Source organism: Mirounga angustirostris, unplaced genomic scaffold (genome assembly GCF_029215605.1).
Source record: "Mirounga angustirostris isolate CCGP_5_RB_7025 unplaced genomic scaffold, mMirAng1.0.hap1 SCAF_13, whole genome shotgun sequence".
In the NCBI taxonomy this organism is placed as follows: domain Eukaryota; kingdom Metazoa; phylum Chordata; class Mammalia; order Carnivora; family Phocidae; genus Mirounga; species Mirounga angustirostris.
In genome coordinates this window covers 62453189-62467667 of record NW_026991721.1, presented here as the reverse complement: position 1 = coordinate 62467667, position 14479 = coordinate 62453189, and the positions used below count along the sequence as shown (strand labels likewise).

The following is a 14479-nucleotide window of genomic DNA, read 5'->3' as shown; positions in this document are numbered from 1 at the left end:
TGTTGTGGATATTGCTGCTATAAACATTGAGATGCAGGTGCCCCCTCAAATCACTACATTTGTATCTTTGCAGTAAATACCCAGTAAGTGCAATTGCTGGGTCATAGGGTAGCTATGAGGAACCTCCATACTGTTTTCCAGAGTGGCTGCACCAGCTTGCATTCCCACCAACAGTGTAAGACGGTTCCCCTTTGTCCACATCCTTGCCAACATCTGTCATTTCCTGACTTGTTAATTTTAACCATTCTGACTGGTGTTAGGTGGTACCTCATTGTCATTTTGATTTGTATTTCCCTGATGATGAGTGATATTGAGCATTTTTTTCATGTGTCTGTTGGCCATTTAGATGTCTTCTTTAGAGAAATGTCTGTTCATGTCTCCTGCCCATTTCTTGATTGGATTATTTATTCTTTGGCTGTTGAGTTTGATAAATTCTCTATAGATTTTGGATACTGGCCCCTTATCTGATATGTCATTTGCAAATATTTTCTCCCATTCTGTGAGTTGTCTTTTGGTTTTGTTGACTGTTTCCTTTGCTGTGCAAAAGCTTTTTATTTTTTATTTTATTTTTTTAAAAGATTTTATTTATTTATTCATGAGAGACAGAGAGAGAGAGGCAGAGGGAGAAGCAGGCTCCCAAGGAGCAGGGAGCCCGATGCGGGACTGGTTCCCAGGACCCTGGGATCATGACCTGAGCCGAAGGCAGACGCTTAACCATCTGAGCCACCCAGGCGCCCTGCAAAAGCTTTTTATCTTGATGAAGTCCCAATAGTTCATTTTTGTCTTTGTTTCCCTTGCCTTTGGAGATGTGTCTAGCAAGAAGTCATTGCGGCTGAGGTCACAGAGGTTGCTGCCTGTGTTCTCCTCTAGGCTTTTGATAGATTCCTGTCTCACTTTTAGGTCTTTCATCCCTTTTGAGTCTATTTTGATGTATGGTATAAGGAAATGGTCCAGTTTCATCCTTCTGCATGTGGCTGTACAGTTTTCCCAACACCCATTTGTTGAAGAGACTTTTGTCCATTGGATATTCTTTCCTGCTTTGTCGAAAATTAGTTGACCATAGAGTTGAGGGTCCATTTCTGGGGTCTCTATTCTGTTCCATTGATCTCTGTGTCTGTTTTTATGCTAATACCATACTGTCTTGATGATTATAGCTTTGTAATAGAGCTTGAAGTCTGGAATTGTGATGCCTCCAGCTTTGGTTTTCTTTCTCAAATTTCTTTGGCTATTTGGGGTCTTCTCTGGTTCCATACAAATTTTAAGATTATTTGTTTCATTTCTTTGAAAAAAGTTGATGGTATTTTGATAGGGATTGCATTAAATGTGTAGATTGCTCTAGGTAGCATAGACTTTTTTTTAAGTTTTGATTTTTTTTTAAGATTTTATTTATTTATTTGACAGAGAGAGAGAATGCACAAGCAAGGGGAGTGACAGGCAGAGGCAGAGGGAGAAACAGACTCCCCACTGAGCAGGGAGCCTGATGTGGGACTCAATCCCAGGACCGCAGGATCATGACCTGAGACGAAGGCAGCCACTTAACTGACTGAACCACCCAGGCATCCCGGTAGCATAGACATTTTAACAACATTTGTTCTTCCAATCCATGAGAATGGAACGTATTTCCATTTCTTTGTGTCTTCCTCAATTTCTTTCATGAGTGTTCTATAGTTTTCTGAATACAAATCCTTTGCCTCTTTGGTTAGGTTTATTCCTAGGTATCTTAGGTTTTGGGTGCAATTATAAATGGGATCAACTCCTTAATTTCTCTTTCTTCTGTCTCATTGTTAGTGTACAGAAATGCAACTGACTTCTGGGCATTGATTTTATATCCTGCCACTTAGCTGAATTCCTATGTGAGTTCTAGCAGTTTTGGGGTGGTGTCTTTTGGGTTTTCCACATAGAGCATCATGTCATCTGTAGAGAATGCGAGTTTGACTTCTTTTTTGCCAGTTTGGATTCCTTTTATTTCTTTTTGTTGTCTGATTGCTGAGGCTAGGACTTCTAGCAGTGGTCAAAGTGGACATCCCTGCTGTGTTCCTGACCTTAGGGGAAAAACTCTCAGTTTTTCCCCATTGAGGATGATATTCACTGTGGGCCTTTCCTATATGGCTTTTATGATATTGAGATATGTTCCCTCTACCCCTACACTGTGAAGAATTTTAATCAAGATGCTTTTTCTGCATCTGTTGAGAGGATCATATGGTTCTTGTCCTTTCTTTTATTAATGTAGTGTATCACATTGATTTGCAGATGTTGAACCACCTTTGCAACCCAGGAATAAATCCCACTTGGTTGTGGTGAATAATCCTTTTAATGTACTGTTGGATCCTATTGGTTAGTATCTTGATGAGAATTTTTGCATCCATACTCATCGGGGTTATTGGTCTGTAATTCTCCTTTTTGGTGGGGTCTTTCTCTGGCTCTGGGATCAAGATAATGCTGGCCTCATTCCTTCCATTTTTATTTTTTGAAACAGCTTCAAAAGAATAGGTATTAATTCTTCTTTAAATGTTTGGTAGAATTCCCCTGGGAAGCCATCTGGCCCTGGACTCTTGTTTGTTGGGAGATTTTTGATTACTGCTTCAATTTCCTTGCTGGTTATAGGTCTGTTCAGATTTTCTATTTCTTCGTGTTTCAGTTTTGGTAGTTATACGCCTCTAGGAATGTATCCATTTCTTCCAGATTTAGTTGCTCATAATGTGTTCTTATAATTGTTGGTATTTCTTCAGTGTTGGTTGTTATCTCTCCTCTTTCATTCATGATTTTATTTATTTGGGTCCTTCCTCTATTCTTTTTGATAAGTCTGGCCATAGGTTTATCAATCTTATTCTTTCAAAGAACCAGCTCCTAGTTTCGTTGATCTCTTCTCCTGTTCTTTTGGTTTCTATTTCATTGATTTCTGCTTTAATCTTTATTAACTCTCTTCTCCTGCTGGGTGTAGGCTTTATTTGCAGTCTTTCTCCATCTCCTTTAGGTGTAAGGTTGGGTTGTGTATTTGAGACCTTTCTTGTTTCTTGAGAAAGGTGTGTATTGCTATATACTTCCCTCTTAGGACTGCCTTTGCTGCATCCCAAAGATTTTGAACACTTGTGTTTTCATTTTCATTTGTTTCCATGAATTTTTAAAATTCCTCTTTAATTTCCTGGTTGACCCATTCATTCTTTAGTAGAATGCTCTTTAGCCTCCATGTATTTGAGTTCTTTCCAAATTTCCTCTTGTGATTGAGTTCCAGTTTCAAAACATTGTGGTCCAGGGCGCCTGGGTGGCTCAGTTGGTTAAGTGACTGCCTTCGGCTCAGGTCATGATCCTGGAGTCCTGGGATCGAGTCCCGCGTCAGGCTCCCTGCTCAACAGGGAATCTGCTTCTCCCCCTGACCCTCCCCACTCTCATGCTCTATCTCATTCTCTCTCTCAAATAAATAAATAAAATCTTTAAAAAAAAAAAAATTAAAAAAAAAAAAAACATTGTGGTCTGAAAATACACAGGGAATGATCCCAATCTTTTGGTACCAGTTGAGACCTGATTTGTGACCCAGTATGTGATCTGTTCTGAAGAATGTTCCATGTGCACTTGAGAAGAATGTGTATTCTGTTGCTTTAGGATAAAATGCTCTGAATATATCTCTGAAGTCCATCTGGTCCAGTATGTCATTCAAAGCCCTTGTTTCCATGGTGATCTTCTACTTTGATGATCTGTCAATTGCAGTGAGTGGGATGTTAAAGTCCCCTACTATTATTGTATTATTATCAGTGTATTTCTTTGATTTTGTTATTAATTGGCTTATATAATTGGCTGCTCCCATGTTAGGAGCATAAATACTACAATTTTTAGATCTTGTTGGATAGACACTTTAATTATGATATAGTGTCCTTCCTTATCTCTTATTAGTCTTTGGTTTAAAATCTAATTTGTCTGATATAAGGATTGCCACCCTAGCTTTCTTTTGATGTCCATTAGCATGATAAATGATTTTCCACCCCCATACTTTCCATCTGGAGGTGTCTTTGAGTCTAAAATGTGTCCCTTGCAGACAGCATATCAATGGGTTTTGCTTTTTTATCCAGTCTGATAGCCTGTGTCTTTTGATTGGGGCATTTAGCCCATTTACATTCGGGGTAACTATTTGAAAGATAAGAATTTAGTGCCATTGTATTACCTGTAAAGTCACTGTTTCTGTATATTGTCTGTGTTCCTTTCTGGTCTATGTTACTTTGGGGCTCTCTCTCTGCTTAAAGCTCCCTTTTAAATATTTCTTGCAGGGCTGGTTTAGTAATCACAAATTCTTTTAGTTGCTGTTTGTTCTCGAAGCTTTTTAAAAAAAATTTTTTTTTTTTTTTTTAAGATTTTATTTATTTGTGAGAGAGAGAATGAGAGACAGAGAGCATGAGAGGGAGGAGGGTCAGAGGGAGAAGCAGACTCCCTGCTGAGCAGGGAGCCTGATGTGGGACTCGATCCCGGGACTCCAGGATCATGACCTGAGCCGAAGGCAGTCGCTTAACCAACTGAGCCACCCAGGTGCCCCATGTTCTGGAAGCTTTTTATCTCTACTATTTTGAATGACATCCTAGCTGGATAAAGTATTCTTGGCTGCATATTCTTCCCATGTAGCACCCTGAATATATCATGCCAGTCCTTTCTTGCCTACCAGGTCTCTGTGAATAGCTCTGCTGCCAGTCTAATGTTTCTACTCTTGTAAGTTATGGACCTCTTGTCCCCAGCTGCTTTCAGGATTTTTTCTTTGTCTCTGAGATTTGCAAGTTTCACTATAATATGTCAGGGTGTTGACCTATTTTTATTATTTTGAAGGGGTTCTCTGTGCCTCTTGGACTTGAATGCCTGTTTCCTTCCCCAGATTAGGGAAGTTCTCTGCTATAATTTGCTCCAGTATACCTTCTGCCTGCCCCCACCCCTCTCTCTTTCCTCTTCTTCTGGGATCCCAGTTATTCTAATGGTGTTTCACTTCATGGTATCACTTATCTCTCGAATTCTCCCCTCGTGATCCAGTAGTTGTTTATCCCTCTTTTTCTCAGCTTCTTTATTTTCCATCATTTTGTCTTTTATATCACTAATTCTCTTTTGCCTCATTTATCCTAGCAGTTAGAGACTCCATTTTTTATTAATAGCTTTTTTGATTTTGACTTGATTAGATTTTAGTTCTTTTATTACTCCAGAAAGGAATTCTCTTGTGTCTTCTATGCTATTTCAAGCCCAGGTAGTATCTTTATAATCGTTATTCTGAACTCTAGTCTGACATCTTACTTATGTCCATACTGATTAGGTCTCTGGCAGTCAGTACTGCCTCTTGTTCTCTTTTTTTTTTTTTAAGATTTTATTTATTTATTTGAGAGAGAGAGAATGAGAGAGAGCACATGAGAGAGGGGAGGGTCAGAGGGAGAAGCAGACTCCCTGCCGAGCAGGGAGGCCGATGCGGGACTCGATCCAGGGACTCCAGGATCATGACCTGAGCCGAAGGCAGTCGCTTAACCAACTGAGCCACCCAGGCGCCCTCTTGTTCTCTTTTTTGAGGTGAGTTTTTCTGTCTTGTGATTCTGTCCAGAGAAGAATAGATGAACAAGAGAACAAAATACTAAAATGGTAACAATAACCCCAGAGAAATGTACACTATACAAATCAGAAGAGAACTGAAACCAAAAAATAAAAAAGAATTTAAAAAAAAAGGAATACAATCAGACAGTTGAACAGAACAGAGCAATACACTGGATCCTGTGTGTATTTTGGTCTGTTTGTTAGAAAACTAAATCCCCAAATTGTAAAGAAAGAAAAACTTACATATGTACAAAAATAAAATTAAATACAATTAATGGGTAGAATGTAACTGTAAAAATGAAAATTAAAAGACAAAAAACAAAAAAGAAGTAATATAAACAGGTGAACAGAACAGAGCAATACAGGATATCCTGAGTATATTTTGGTCAGTTTGTTAGAAGAAACTACATCTCAAAATTGTAAAAAAAGAAAAACTTATATATATACAAAAATAAAATTAAGTACATTGAAAGGATAAAATATAACTGTAAAGACAAATTAAAAAAGACTTTCACAAAAAAAAGAAAAGGAAAGAAAAAAAAAGAGAGAACATGATCAGACAGGTGATCAGACAGATTCTGGGTGTATTTTGGTCTGTGAGAAGAAACTGCATTCCAAAATGGCAAAGAAAAAAAAAATACATATATGTATATATATGAAATTAATTATATATATGAGATAGTATATATTATATATAATATATATGAGACATGATATATAATATATATGAACATATATATGAAAGTAAATACAATGAAAGGATAGAATGTAACTGTAAAATTGAAAATTTTAAAATATTTTTTTAAAAGTTGATAAAATAAGACATTGGTTGAAAAAGGAGAGAAAAAAATTAAAATTGAGGGTGCCTGGGTGGCTCAGATGGTTGGGCGTCTGCCTTCGGCTCAGGTCATGATCTCAGGGTCCTGGGATCGAGTCCCGCATCGGGCTCCCTGCTCCTTGGGAGCCTGCTTCTCCCTCTGCCTCTCTCTGTCTCTAATGAATAAATAAATAAAATCTTTAAAAAAAAAAAATTAAAATTGAAAGACTAAAGAGGGTCGCCTGGTTGACTAGTCATTAGGCGTATGCCTTTGGCTTGGGTCATGGTCCCAGGTCCTGGGATCGAGCCCCACATTGGGCTCCCTGCTCTGCGGGAAGCCTGCTTCTCCCTCTCCCACTCCCTCTGCTTGTGTTTCCTCTCTCACTGTGTCTCTGTCAAATAAATAAATAAAATCTTTTTTAAAAAATGAAAGACTAAAGAATCGTGGGGAAAAAACCATGAATTCTTATACTATTTTCCCCTAGTTCTAGAGTTTTACAGTTCTTTATGATTGGTAAACTTTGTCTTAGCTGGATGTTCTTGTGGATCTTCTTGCGGAGGGGCATGTTGTGTTGATTCTCAAGCATCTTTGCCCCTGGTGGAATTGCACTGCCCTTGCTAGGGGGCCAGGCTAAGTAAGGGGATCTGATTGCTCTGTGTGACTTTTGTTCCCTGAAGGCATTCTGTGCCACTTTAGAAGATGAGAATGAAAATGGTGACCTCCTAATCTCCAGCCCTGGAGCTGAAAGCTCAGGGCCCCACTCCTCAGTGCCCTCAGGGAAAAGCAGGCAATCACTCCTGTCTCCCTGGTCTCCATCTGCACTCATGCTCACCCAGTCTGTAACCTTGTGTTTCTGTCTCAGGCACATGACCCCGTTTTGTGTCTCCAAACCCTGTAGACTCCTGCAGTGTGCACCTGTGTTGCTCCTCCCAGAGGAAGAAACGGGGTCTTAGTGTGGTTCTGCCGCTCTCTGGGCCCCTGCTCAGAGAGCTGTTGCCCAACCATGCCATGGTTCGTCATATATGGCAACCCTGAGCTGAGAGCCCACTCCTGGGCTCGCTGATTGCTGCCGGTTTCCGCGCTCCGATGCCTGGGAACTCTGACACACTCAGGCACTCCCAGTCTTCCTGTGATCCTGGGGATGCTGAGACCACACTGTCCCACCAAGGATTACGTCCCACTTCTGTATCACTTTCTGGTGCCAGCTTATAGAGGCTCCCTCCCCCGCCACAGCTTATCTTCCCTTATCAGAGAACATAATTTGCAAATATTTTTTCCCGTTTTATGGGTTGTCTTTACTGATTTTTATCTCTTCTTCCTTCTTCAGCTATTGAGGGAGATGTGTTCAAGTCTCCTGTGATAATAATAGAATTGCCTATTTTTCTTCATATATTTTGAAGATGATTTATTGGATGCAAATATGTTTATAAATGTTGTAGCATCCCAGTGATTGATCTTTTTATCATTATGAAATATTCATCTTTGTCTCTAGTAATGCTTCTTGCCTTAAAATATACTTAGATGTTTATATAGCTATGCCAGATTTCCTTTGCTTAGTGTTGGTATGGTTTATCTTTTTTTTATCCTTTTATTTTCAAACTTTCTAGGGCCTTATACTTTATGAATGCCTCTTGTAAACAGCATGTGGTGGGGTTTTTTTTAACCAGTCTCTTACTATACTTATTATGTTATTTAATAATATTATTAATATTTACATAAATATAATTACTGGTATATTAATGGCTTTAATGTTATTTACTGGGTTGTTTCTTCTATTTAATCTTCCTGTTTTATGTTCCCCCTGCTTTCTTGCTTTCTTTTAGATTAATAAACTATTTTTCTTATTCCATAATTTATCTCTGTTAACTTGTTTATACATTTGTTTGTTGTTCTTTTAGTGGTTTACCTAGGGGCCATAGCACACATCTACTTTTGCCAGTTTAGCTTTCACCAGAAACTTTGCAGGTCAGCCTAGCCATCTGCCAGAATCAAGCCTGGATTCTCAGCCTCCTGTCTATACCCAATATTGGAAAATCTCCTAGGTAAAGTAGATGTGTGTGTTAACTCACCTCTCTAGCTTCTTTTCTCTTCTCTGGAATTTTAGGTCCTCCAGTCCTTGTGCTTCTATAGCAATCTGATATATTTAAGTAGATCAATTTGCATTTTATCTAACTTTTGTAATTATTCCTGGTAGGAATTTTAGTTTGCTACAAACTGCTCCATCATACCTAGAAGTAAGTGTGATTTTATTATCAATGGATAACAGTATAGTCATTGTATATTTACATAGTAATGTTAATTTGCCATTATTTTCCAAAGAATTAATAGCTTTTTCTTAAATGTTGATTGGACTTTCACATAGAAAAGAGGATGAAGAAGGTAGACATGTTAGGGTAAATAGTTATCTTTTGACAGAGTTAGGTAATTTTAATATTCATAAGCTAGTTGAGTACTTTCTTTAAATACCCACATGAACAGATGAGAAGTTTGTTTAAAATTTAATTTGCTTGAATTGTCACCTTAATTGTCTCAGTATTATCTTTGTATAATCTCTTTACTTTCCTTATTTTCAATCCACATTGAATTCTTTCTTTAGATATGTGTAGAGTATCTCACTATAATCAGTGAGAGAGATACACATGACTCAGTATTTAGCCCTGTGTGTAAAACCTGAATGAATGAATGAATGAATGAGTGAATGAATGAATACAGGAGGCTCTGTCCAACTTTCTGGTTCATTTGGGTTGATCAGAATCAGGATTTTCTTTGTACTAAAATTAAAAGGTATGAATGTTTCATTTTACATGATACTCATTTAATATGAGTGTAAAATTGCTCTGTCACCTTATGAGGCATTCACATTTTGAGAGGTTAATTAGTTCCCACCCATTCCTCAGAGGAGCCAGAGTAATGGTGATTGACTGGAACTAGCATTGGAAAGCTAAAGCCTTAGAAAGGAGGCCCTGGGAAGTCAAGTACTCATAAGCCAGAGTTGTCATCAGATGTTAGAAAGTATTAGAATGCCACAGCTGGGCATTTGGCCAATCTGAAGTATCAGTAACTCTAAGTGAAGAATTTTCTTCTGGGAGTGAACTAAGTCGTAGTCTCAAATAATTCTCAAATAAGTAAACAGACTTAACTACCAGAAAATGTGGGTTGTTTTTTTTTAACTGCTTGCCCTAAAGAAAATTTAAAATACTGCTGAAGAGATTTTAGAATTAAAAGTTTATAAACACAGGGCGCCTGAGTGGCTCAGTTGGTTAAGCGACTGCCTTCGGCTCAGGTCATGATCCTGGAGTCCCGGGATCGAGTCCCGCATCGGGCTCCCTGCTCGGCGGGGAGCCTGCTTCTCCCTCTGACCCTCCCCCCTCTCATGTGCTCTCTCTCTCTCATTCTCTCTGTCTCAAATAAATAAATAAAATCTTTAAAAAAAAAAAAGTTTATAAACACAGGTTAAAGATGTTGCTCAATAAAATATGTGGGATTATTTGGAGACTCTAAGAAGTTTCCTACTCTAAATATAGATCAATTTCTATTTCAGTCTATTCCACTGACCTTCATGTGGGGGAAGCCCCAGAGCACGCAAATTAAGAATGAGCATTTCGTACAGAAGTCATGTGAAATAATCTATTTAACCATCATGGTCATGCAGAATATCAGTGTTGCATGATTAAATCGTTAAAAATGATTTGGGGGTGCCTGGGTGGCTCTGTCGTTAAGCGTCTGCCTTCGGCTCAGGTCATGATCCCAGGGTCCTGGGATCGAGCACCACATCGGGCTCCCTGCTCCATGGGAAGCCTGCTTCTCCCTCTCCCACTCCCTCTGCTTGTGTTCCCTCTCTCGGTGTGTCTTTTTCTGCCAAATAAATAAATCTTAAAAAAAAAATGATTTGAAGAAAACTGGTAAAATTTGAGTTCTATTGTCTAGTTAATTATATGGTGCCAGTTGATTTCCTGATTCTGATAAAGCGCTATAGTTAGGTAAGATGTCACCATTGGGGGAAGCTAAAGTGATGAATGCATGAGTCTTCTCTGTACTATTTTGTAACTTTTCGTGAGCTTAAAATTATTCAAAATAAGAAAGTTTTAAAAATGATTTGAAGGATATAAGATTTTGTATTGATGAAATGAAAGGGATATTAATAAGTAAGATATGATAGTCTTTCTTCTTAGGTATGAGGGGAAATGAAGGGATTATGCTTTTAGATTCCAAGAGCAGCCATAAAATATAAGGGGTCTTAAAAAGCAGAATCAGACCTATAAATATAGAGAACAAACTGATGGTTGCCAGGGAGGAGGGGTTTGGGCAAAATGGGTCCAGGGGAGTGGGAGATACATGCTTCTAGTTATGGAATGAATAAGTAACAGAAATAAAAGACACAGCATGGGGGCGCCTAGGTGGCTCAGTTGGGTAAGCATCTGCCTTTGGTTCAGGTCATGATCCGGTCCTGCAGTCAAGCCCCAGGTCAGGCTCCCTGCTCAGTAGGGAGCCTGCTTCTCCTTCTCCCTATACCCCTCTCCCTGCTTGTGCTCTCTCCCTCTTGCTCTCTCTCATTCTCTCAAAGAAATAAATAAAATCTTAAAGAAAAGACAGCATAAGGAATAGAGGCAATGATATTGTAATCGCTGTATAACGGGACAGATGGTAGCTACACTTGTGGTGAACAAAGCATAATGTATAAACTTGTCAAATCACCAAGTTGTACACCTGAAACTAATGTAACATTGTGTGTCAACTACACTCAAATAAAAAGAAAAAATATATATAAGGGGTCTTTCTTTTTGGCTTAAGAATTATTGATACTACATCTTTTGTACCAATGATACAGTAAAGGTGTTAGTGAAATTATACTTTCATTTAACTAATACTACTTTTATTTATATCCTTCTAATATTCTTTTAGTAAGGTAAATTTATTTTAAGTAATTTTAGCCTGTGTATTAGACTAGAATTATTCAATCTTATGGTAAAGGTGACTGGTACGTAATTCATAGGACTAAAAAACCACTCCCAAGTTCATATAGCAATTCTTGAGCCATAATCATTTCTCTTTTTGTGTAGTGCTTTCTCAATTTGTCTCTACTCAAATTTGTAGAATCTGATTTTTTGTGGTATGTGGTTTTTCTTTGGTAATATTTTAGAAATACCAGCTTTTTTGTTAGTAGTCCTCTCACATATAAGTATTACCTACTTTTGTCATGATACTGTACCCCAAACATTTATCAGTTTGTTTACAATTGAAGTTAAAAGAGGATGTTTACTTTTGATTAATAAAGTTTTACTGGGCAGTATGAATTAATTTGCGTGAGTTCATTTTATCATTGGAATCTCTCTTGTGAAATTATCCTCAGTAAGTCATTGACTAGCCTGACATTTCAAAACCTAAATATGTAATCAAGGTAATGAAATGGAATACCTTCAATGCCATGTAACCAGGGAAAAGGATAAATCCTAAATGTTGGTCATGTAAATAGTTACAGCCATATAAACTGTAAACAGTAATATTCCTTTTGCTTTTGTAATTGCCAAAGGGGTTTAACTTATTTATGTTGTCTTTACATTCCTCTGCTAGTTTCGATAATGGATAAGGTGACAACAGTTTTCAACAGTGCACAGAGATTGGAAGTTGTTAGAAACTGCATCTCATTCATATTTGAAAATAAAACATTGGAGACTGAAAAGGTAATAAAATGCCTTCTTTCCCAAGTAAGCATTCATCATTTCCCTTTCAGATTTACATGTTTAGCTTGCCAAATGACCTCTCCTCTAATTCCATCTCTTTTCCTTATCAAGTGTCCTTTCATTGTTTAGATCATTTTATTTTTTTTATTTTTTTAAAGATTTTATTTATTTATTTGACAGAGAGAGAGCACAAGCAGGCAGAGCAGCAGGCAGAGGGAGAAGCAGGCTCCCCGCTGAGCAGGGACCCCGACATGGGGCTTGATCCCAGGACTCCAGGATCATGACCTGAGCTGAAGGCAGCCACTTAACCAACTGAGCCACCCAGGCGCCCCTGTTTTGATCATTTTAAAAGAATTGTCTCTAAGATTTAAAATCTTTGCCATTCCTAGTTACATGGCTACCAGAGAAATATTGATAAGTGATTTTTTTCCTTAAACTTTTAAACATTGTTCTTTAAATCCTATTTTGACATATTACTTAGAAATTTAACCTTTTTTTAAAGATTTTATTTATTTATTTGACAGAGAGAGACACAGTGAGAGAGGGAACACAAGCAGGATGAGTGGGAGAGGGAGAAGCAGGCTCCCCACAGAGCAGGGAGCCCGATGCAGGACTCAATCCCAGGACCCTGGGATCATGACCCAAGCCAAAGGCAGACGCTTAACGACTGAGCCACCCAGGCACCCCAAAATTTAACATTTTAAATAAAATTTTATTTATTGTAAAGAATCTAGTCAGAATAAGAAATGAATTGTAAAAACAGTGGTATTCAACTTAAATGTGCCTCATTAAAGCACATTCTCTTGCCTTCTTTAAGAAAACATGTTAAACATAATGTAATCTTAGTGACTCATCATAGCTCTGAACATCTATTACAAGAGGCTAAAGCATGAAAAGAGTAACATTTTTACCCTTATAGTAAATGACCCCAAGCCTTTTTAGGTTTTGACTTTTTTTTGGTTTCCATTTTCTCTTTTGCTTGAAGTGTTATAATAGACTTCCTTTTGCTTTTCTTGCTTTCAGGTTTTACATCCTGTTTCTTGTACCTGCCTATAATATTGTTATACTCTCAGACTTTTTCCCTTTCTTCTTATTTGCTCCTTTATTCTATATTTTTTAGGTTTTCAAAGTTAAATAAGCCTATTATTATTTTATATAAAGTACATTAACTAGGCTCTAAATGGTGAACTGGGAGAGACATTCTTCTGGGTGATAAAGTGAAAGAATTTTAATGCATAAATCTAGACATTTCTGTTTGTTGATCTGAGTCCTTTTCCCTTCTTTATTATGATACTGAAATGAGGAGAGGAGATGTAGAATTTTCTAGTCATAAATTAAAACTGACTAGTGATTAAATAACTTACCAATTTAAAAGAATAAAATCACCTGTGTTTCTTGTCATTTTAGTTTTTCCTCCTATTTTTGCCACAGAGATGTGGCCAGTTATTCGAAGAAGGTATCTAAGTGTCATGAGTGTTTTGGTAACCAAAGTTTTGTTGAGTTTTTTTATTAAGTGAAGTTAATGTTTTTTAACTTATTACATAAATCAGTTCTACTTATTTTTCATGCTGGCTTACAAATAAAAATAACGATAAACCCATCTATTTTATAATTGTTCTTAATAGCAAATCCACTCTTTTCTGGAAGTTTAATTCTAATATCTTTGTTAAATGGTTTATAGGGTGCACTTGAATTTTCTGTGATTGAATGTTATTTTTTTCCATTGATACCTTTTGTTCATTTCTGCCTCTCTTGCCTTAGACCCTTCCAGCTGCATTGAGAGCCCTTAAAGGAAAGGCAGCAAGACAGTGTCTCACTGATGAGCTGGGTTTACATGTCCAGCAAAATCGGGCTATATTAGACCATCAACAGTTTGACTATATAATAAGGATGATGAACTGTACTCTACAGGTAATTTTTATTTCTTTCAGATTATTCCTAATATTTGAGAATACTTTTTATTTTTCCAGGAGATTCTGTAATTATTAATATGTCAAGTTCTTGTGCCTTCCACAGTGAATAGGATGAAGAACCAATATCCATACCATTTCTGTCAGAAACACTTATTACTTGGCATAAATACTGAGTTTTTCATACTACTGTTGTTTTCTCTTGAAAAATACTAGGGTAGAGGAGCCTGGGTGACTCAGTCAGTTAAGCGTCTGCTTTGGCTCAGGTCATGATCTCGGGGTCCTGGGATTGAGCCCCGCATCGGGCTCTCTGCTTAGCGGGGAGTCTGCTTTTCCCTCTCACTCTCCCTCTGTGCTCTGTCTCTCTCTCTCTCAAATAAAATAAAATCTTAAAAAAAAAAAAAAAATACTAGGTTATTTTGTTTTTTAAGCAAACTTTCTGAAAATGAAAAATGAAAAGTCATCTTTATGACATTCAGTCTTATGTTACTTAATGTTAGATTTTAATAATAATTTTAATTAT

The 14479-nt window shown here is 37.5% G+C and overlaps 1 protein-coding gene across 3 annotated transcripts in view; it reads left to right on the top strand.

Annotated features, from left to right (window-relative positions):
- Window positions 1-14479, top strand: part of SBF2 (SET binding factor 2) — a 472728-nt gene that overhangs the window by 283507 nt on the left and 174742 nt on the right. For all 3 annotated transcript variants that reach the window (XM_045894160.3, XM_045894159.3, XM_045894158.3), the window contains exons 15-16: window positions 11937-12046; window positions 13808-13957. In XM_045894160.3, the coding sequence (XP_045750116.1) occupies window positions 11937-12046; window positions 13808-13957 (260 nt within the window). The remainder of the gene's footprint in view (window positions 1-11936; window positions 12047-13807; window positions 13958-14479) is intronic.